Below are 7,580 nucleotides of genomic sequence, written 5' to 3'. Positions count from 1 at the left end.
AGTGTGTGTGTATGTAATGGTGATGGGTTGGTGTGATGGATGAGTGTGTGTTAGTGTGTGTGTTAGTGTGTGTTAGTGTGTGTGTTAGTGTGTGTGTTAGTGTGTGTTAGTGTGTGTGTGTTAGTGTGTGTGTATGTAATGGTGATGGGTTGGTGTGATGGATGAGTGTGTGTTAGTGCAGGCTCGTAGCCAGCATTGTGATGGGGGGGGATCTTTTTCCCCCAAAAGTGGACTTCATTTAGCTCTCTACTCCAATGCCCCCTAAATACACGAGCACACTTCAAACCTTTTAATTTAGACATATTTTATTCATTATAAGTTTGTTGTGAATCTGTTGTTGCTGTTCTTATTTGTTCGTCTGTTGCTCCCCACTGTTAACATAAATTTGATATAAATGTAAGCGTTACTCAAACTTCCTACATCTGTGATGTGACTTCATTGTCTGTCTCTGTTGCTCACCTCAGTTGTCTGTCGTTTGTTCCATTGTCTCTGTTGCTGCCCTCCATTGTCTGTCTCTGATGTTGCTGTCCTTTATTGTCTATCTCTCTACTATTGACATAAATAGATAAGAATTACTTCACTATCGGTATGGTCATTAAAACTTAAACATGAATCAATAGTAATATAAATTGAAGTGTTCTGTCTTATTCAAATCTTCCTACAACTGTGCTGGGACTTCGTTGCCCCCCCGTGGTGGTGGTGCAGTATCGCGCGGGTGTCGGGCGGGGGCGCTGTTGCTGCGCTGTGGGCGGGGGCGCTGCTGCAGGAACTGACGTTGCTGGTCTGGCTGTGGAGGAGCGGAGCGGAATGTCGGAGAGAGAGATAAAGAGAGAAACAGAAACAGAGAGAGAGAGAGGGAGAGAGAGAGTTCGGGGAAAGAGAGAGAGGAGATCTGTAGATCTGAGGAGGATCTGAAGAAGAAGAAGAGGAGGAGGAGGAGGATCTGCTGGAGGAGTTGTGGAGCTGATCTGGAGGATCCCGGAGGTTAAAGGTGGGACTGTTACGCGTTTCTCCGGTTCTGGGTTTATGTTACAGTACTGGGAGTTACTGGGTTTGTGCGCCGGGCGGGTTCCGGCCTGTTCTCCGCCGCTCGCGGATCTTACCGAGTTTTATGAGAAGTTACTGAACCGAACCGAACCGAAGCTCAGCCCGAGCCCGAGCCCGGGGGAAAGTTTCAGCTCCCAGCTGCACTTTAACTCCCGCTGCTCCGTAATCACTAACCCCAGATATATACCTCTCTGTTTACTTACAGATTACCATCCTTATGTTTAGTTTTAATGAGGATTAGAGGATTTATCGTCATCAGTTAAATAACTACTAAACTACTTAACGAGCTCACCAATTTACTAACTGTTAAACTAACGAAGCAAATAATTATCAAACCTAACAACAAACTATCAAACCTAACAACTAACTAACTATCAAACTTAACAACTAACTAAGTACCAAACTTAAAAACTAAATATCAAACTTTACACTTAACTATCAAACTTAAAAAACAACTGTCAAACTTTAAAACTAAATATCGAACTTAACAACTAACTATCAAACTTTAAAACTAAATATCAAACTTAACTAACTAACAAACGTAGAAACTAAATATCAAATTTAACAAGTAACTATCAAACTTAAAGTTAGTTTGTTAGGTGAAAAGTAAATTAGTTGGCTAGTTAGTTTGTTAGGTATTTATTGAATTAGTTGGCTTTTTAGTTGGTTAGTTAGTCAGTGAATTATTTGGCTAGTTAGTTTGTCAGGTAGTTATTAAAGAGGTTGGTTAGTTAGTTTGTTAGATAGCCAACTAATTCACTAACTACCCAACAAACAAACTAACTACCTAACTAACTAGTTCACTAACTAGATTACAAGATAACTAGCCAAATAGGTAGCCAACTAATTCACTAACTACCCATTTGGCTAGTTAGCTTGAAAGCTAGTTAGTGAACTAGTTAGTTAGTTTGTTTGATTCGCTAGCTAGTTAGTTGGTTAGCTATTTAGTGAATCAGTTGGCTAGTTAGTTTGTTAACTAGTTAGTATATTCATTGGCTAGTTAGTTTGTTAGTATGTTAGCTAGTTAGCAAATATATTGGCTAATTACTTTGAGTTGGTTAGCTTGTTAGTGATTTAGTTGGCTTTTTAGTTTGTTAGTTCATTTGCTAGTTAGTTCGTTAGCTAGTTAGCTAGCTAGTTAGATAGTTAGTGAATTAGTTGGTTAGTTAGTTTGTTAGTTCATTGGCTAGTTAGTTTGTTAGCTAGTTTGTTAGCTAGTTAGCTAGTGAGTGAATTAGTTGGTTAGTTAGTTTGTTAGCTAGTGAGTGAATTAGTTGGTTAGTTAGTTTGTTAACTAGTTATTAGATTAGTTGGCTAGTTTGTTAGCTAGTTTGTTAGCTAGTGAGTGAATTAGTTGGTTATTTAGTTTGTTAGCTAGTTATTGGATTAGTTGGCTAGTTTGTTAGCTAGTTTGTTAGCTAGTGAGTGAAGTAGTTGGTTAGTTAGTTTGTTAGCTAGTTATGAGATTAGTTGGCTAGTTTGTTAGCTAGTTTTAACTAGTTTGTTAGCTAGTGAGTGAATTAGTTGGTTAGTTAGTTTGTTAGCTAGTTATTAGATTAGTTAGCTAGTTTGTTAGCTAGTGAGTGAATTAGTTGGTTAGTTAGTTTGTTAACTAGTTATTAGATTAGTTGGCTAGTTTGTTAGCTAGTTTGTTAGCTAGTGAGTGAATTAGTTGGTTATTTAGTTTGTTAGCTAGTTATTGGATTAGTTGGCTAGTTTGTTAGCTAGTTTGTTAGCTAGTGAGTGAAGTAGTTGGTTAGTTAGTTTGTTAGCTAGTTATGAGATTAGTTGGCTAGTTTGTTAGCTAGTTTTAACTAGTTTGTTAGCTAGTGAGTGAATTAGTTGGTTAGTTAGTTTGTTAGCTAGTTATTGGATTAGTTGGCTAGTTTGTTAGCTAGTTTGTTAGCTAGTGAGTGAAGTAGTTGGTTAGTTAGTTTGTTAGCTAGTTATGAGATTAGTTGGCTAGTTTGTTAGCTAGTTTTAACTAGTTTGTTAGCTAGTGAGTGAATTAGTTGGTTAGTTAGTTTGTTAGCTAGTTATTGGATTAGTTGGCTAGTTTGTTAGCTAGTTTTAACTAGTTTGTTAGCTAGTGAGTGAATTAGTTGGTTAGTTAGTTTGTTAGCTAGTTATTGGATTAGTTGGCTAGTTTGTTAGCTAGTTTTAACTAGTTTGTTAGCTAGTGAGTGAATTAGTTGGTTAGTTAGTTTGTTAGCTAGTTATTGGATTAGTTGGCTAGTTTGTTAGCTAGTTTTAACTAGTTTGTTAGCTAGTGAGTGAATTAGTTGGTTAGTTAGTTTGTTAGCTAGTTATTGGATTAGTTGGCTAGTTTGTTAGCTAGTTTTAACTAGTTTGTTAGCTAGTGAGTGAATTAGTTGGTTAGTTAGTTTGTTAGCTAGTTATTGGATTAGTTGGTTAGTTTGTTAGCTAGTTATTAGATTAGTTGGCTAGTTTGTTAGCTAGTTTGTTAGCTAGTTAGTAAATTAGTTGGTTAGTTAGTTTAGTTGTTAGCTAGTTAGTTTGTTAGCTAATTAGTGAATTAGTTGGTTAGTTAGTTTAGTTCGTTAGCTAGTTAGTTTGTTAGCTAGTTAGTGTATAAGTTGGTTAGTTTGTTAGCTCGTTAGTTTGTTAGCTAGTTAGTGTATTAGTTGGTTAGTTAGTTTGTTAGCTCGTTAGATTGTTAGCTGATTAGTGAATTAGTTGGCTTGTTAGTTGGTTAGTCTGTAGTTAGTTAGCTAACTAGTTTATTAGAATACTTTTTTATTCTCTTATTACTGAGCCTCAGTACCCCCATGTGAGTGTGTCTGTCTGTGAGTAAGGTGTGTGTGTGTGTGTGTTTTTTGCCGCTCTCGCTAAACTAATTCTAGTTTAACAAGTTGGGCTGTGGTGTTTTGGTGGAGGCTGCAGGGTGCAGGTAAATTATTTTAACAATAACATCTTTTTGGAAAAAAGTCTATTATTGTGATAATCATGCATTAATCTAACAGACCCGTTTAATTAAGCTTTTAAGTGTGGTTGATTAAGTGTTACTAGTGTTTTTTTTTTATCAGCACACAAAAGCGAATCGGACCTTTGCTGCTTATTAAGTACTAATGGGTAAAATCTCTCAGTCAATCAAGCACATTCCAAGGCTGCACAAAAATAAAAATGAAACACTCAAAACAAATTGTTTTGAAATAATTTAGACAGTTTTAGATACCTGGTGTGGAAAGTCATGTGAGCTATATATGATAAATGGTACTATCACCCCTCCATGCTTTAACAGTTTAGTTTTGATAAATTGAGAAATTTGATCAATCGAAAAAACCAAGAAGGACAGTGACCTGATTTTTGATCAGTGTAAAAAATTGAAAAGTGGATGTAAATTTTCTTAATAAATTCTTTGGTTGAATAGTTTTTTTTATATATGATATTGTATTAAACAGAGACTTTGTAGTCTCTTTAGTCTCTTTGGAAGCATATAGGTGGATGTAGGAGTATATAGAGGCAGTTTCTCAGACGGGAATTGTGCCTTGTCTTGGATTAAACATCAGAAAACACAGTCTGCGACTAGGCTTAATCTCTGTCCAGGAAACTGACCCATAGTGTTTCCTTACTGCCCAAATAACTGTTTGTCTTAAGGTCTGAAAGTGTACTGTGGTTCATGAATAGCCCTGCTTGTGTTGTTTGGAGATGTGCCGGCTTGCTTTTGTTTGTAACTTGTTTGAAATGGTGCTTTTTGACCTTTTTGCAGCTGTCGTCCTGAAGACCTTTAAAACCTGGAGGAGGGCTGGGCGATACATCGAGATTTAGAAAATTGTACATATTATTATATATATATATTTTCATACATGATATAGGATGAGACAATAATGTTTATATCAAATTTACCTATTTAGTTTTTCTTAAGCACTTTAGATGCACTTGCCACTTAAGTGTCTCATAAGTGTCTTTTTGTTATTATCTAATGGGTCTAAAAATATTGAGATATATGCAGCCATGTTTAATGATATATAATTTGAAAAAATAATATAATCTGTATTGATAAATGAATATGTAACGGACTACAAGATGCTAGAAAAAAAAATGTTATAAAAAATACTTTCACCAGATTCCCACAGAAGCTTCTGATCCTGCAGTCACACTGTGCTCTGTAATGCTGGAGTGAAATAAATGGTTTTAGGTAGATAAAACTTGCCTCTGGTTGATGTAAAACATGTAAAATACGAAATTCTTGCAGGATGTTACGTGACATGCGTGTGACTTGCGCACGCCCAACATTGCGATGACGTCAGGCTAAAGACTCATTTTTATCCCTTGGCTTTTAACCCAATTTGAGACTTTGTTCTTGTTTTATTTATTTAGTTTTACTTATTTTGTTAGGCTTATTTTATTTTACTGTTTTATTGTTAACTTACTGGTCTTATAGGTTTATCTAAAATTATTGATACTTATATTTTAATTGTGCTTATTGTTTCTAGTATTTGTTTTTATCCAATAATTTGCTATGTACAGCACTTTGTTGTGGCTGTTGTTGTTTTTAAAGGGCTCTATAAATGAAGTTGAGTTGAGTCGAGTCAGAACGAAAGTCCTGATCTTCGATTGAATCTTTAATAACTGTTAATATTATAAGGTGATTTTACTCACTGCTGTTTTTTATTTCTCTCTTCTTTACGTAGATCTCCACTCCAGTTTCAGTCCACCTGAACCACTGTTGGGTGTCTTTCAAGTACATGGCAAATCAAAGCTGACACCATGGCCCAGATATCCAGTGGTAATGGATATAAGCTGGACAGGTCTGCCTCTCCGTCAGGAGCTCGGCCGAAGGGAGCGGTGGGTAAGGAGGAGGCTCTACGCATGGAGGAGGAGGCTTTAGCCAAACTGCAGCGAGAAAAGAGACCCACCCTGCCGGCCCCAGCCTCGTCCCCTAAAGCGCTCCCTAAGGCCGGAGGGACCTCCACCGGCGCCGGCCGTCAGGAGAGAGATCTCATCGTTTTCCCCGAGTCGGAGGCCAGGAAGAAGGCGGAGAAGGACGCGTTCGCGGATATCGATGTTGAGAAGTTGACCAATGAAGAACTGGAGAAACTGCTATTGGATGAAAACTTTGGAGCGAGTAAAATGACCAGGCCCTCGTCTCTGCTGGGCTGCAGTCTCAGTGCGTCGTACCCGGGGGGGCACGCCTTCAACCCATCACCATTTCAATGGACTCCCACACTTTCAACTCCATCAAGCTCTAGCCTGTCCACACCAACGCACCCTCAGACCACTGTCTTTCCTACAGCACCTTTCCCCAAACCTTCCTGCTCATTCCAGAATGGCTTTACTCCAGCTATGCCACCTTTCATCCATCACCCTGCCCAGCAGACCCCCTTCCTCTCTTTTACTACCATCCCGCCTGCTGCTCCTTTGGTCTTCCAGCAGCCTGCAGTCCCTCCAGAGATGGCAAAGCTCTTCGACAAAATTGCCAGCACCTCGGAATACTTGAAGAACGGCAGGTCTTCCAGCATGGATGCAGAGTTTACCAGCAGCAAGTCTCTGGAACCTGTTCCCCAGCCACCCGAGCCCCCAAGCATCAGCCGCTTTGATTGGCTGGATCTGGACCCTCTCAGCAAACGTCGAGTAGATGTTGAGGAGACCCCCAGTGCACATGGTGGGTCTGCTGTGGATGACTCTGCACCTGCAGGGGATCCCTGGGATGCAGTCCTGCGAGAAGAGCCTGAAGTCACTGCCAGCAGCAGTCCTCCAGCACTAGGCCAGCACACTGTGACCACTCAGCACAGGAGAGCATCTACAGGAAACGCCGTCAGCAGAAGCACCTCGCTCAACCCTCAGCCCAGTGCTTCCTCTCCCCAGAGTAAACAGGTAGGAACTTCAGCTGTGTAAAAGGAAATCTTACCTGTAAAAATTTATCGTCATTTTCATCATTTGTGAGGCCAATCCGTTTTCTGACATGGTTATAGATCTACATGCACACAGCATGAGCTGTGTCAGAACAAACATCAGACAGTTTGCACTGTGTATCTGAAGCACTGCTTCACGTTCAGTTCTATCTTTGCCAGAATCACAGGAGAGGTGATGTAGCTTCAGTGTCTGAGATTTGAGAGTCTGTCTGTGGAGCAGAACTGGGACAGCAGTCTGCCGCTGAATATGAAGTTTAATATAAAAAAGTTTGTTTGTTTAGAAATTATTTTCTATTCCTAAAGTATGTTAAATTATATTTTATTACAGAGAAAATCATTGTTGTAGCCTAATTTACCGATGTTGAGGTCTGTGGATCAATGTTCGCATTGTTCATGTTTTAATCTTTTAGAGATCTGTTATTAATAAATGTTTTTTTTTCTTAAATAATACAGATTCCACTCAAACAGCCCAAAAATGTTTTTAAAAAGCTCAGTTTTAACTCTCTACTTACAAAAAAATGTGGGGGTTAAATCAGGTTCGGGCTCAGGCTCAAAATGACAGTGTATGGGGCAGGCTGGGTCGGGGTGGATATTTTGGGCTAAGCTAAGCTCTAGTTTGCTTCACTTTTTTTTGTTGTCCTCATAGGCAATTTTTAA

At 38.9% G+C, this 7,580-nt stretch overlaps 1 protein-coding gene across 2 annotated transcripts in view; it reads left to right on the top strand.

The window, feature by feature from the left end:
• Positions 1–766: 766 nt before the first annotated feature.
• The window catches only part of pik3c2a (phosphatidylinositol-4-phosphate 3-kinase, catalytic subunit type 2 alpha), a 55,895-nt gene continuing 49,081 nt past the window's right edge, over positions 767–7,580 (top strand). The window contains exons 1-2 of one of the 2 annotated variants that reach the window (XM_022679940.2): positions 767–991; positions 5,703–6,885. In XM_022679940.2, the coding sequence (XP_022535661.2) occupies positions 5,779–6,885 (1,107 nt within the window). In that variant the 5' untranslated portion in view covers positions 767–991; positions 5,703–5,778. Of the gene's footprint in view, positions 992–4,776; positions 4,843–5,702; positions 6,886–7,580 lie in introns of those variants that run through there. The other variant, XM_022679941.2, reaches the window with a different exon arrangement.

Source organism: Astyanax mexicanus, unplaced genomic scaffold, assembly GCF_023375975.1.
Source record: "Astyanax mexicanus isolate ESR-SI-001 unplaced genomic scaffold, AstMex3_surface scaffold_37, whole genome shotgun sequence".
NCBI lineage: Eukaryota > Metazoa > Chordata > Actinopteri > Characiformes > Acestrorhamphidae > Astyanax > Astyanax mexicanus.
Note: the sequence above shows the minus strand (reverse complement) of the source record. Positions and strands in the feature narration are given on the sequence as shown.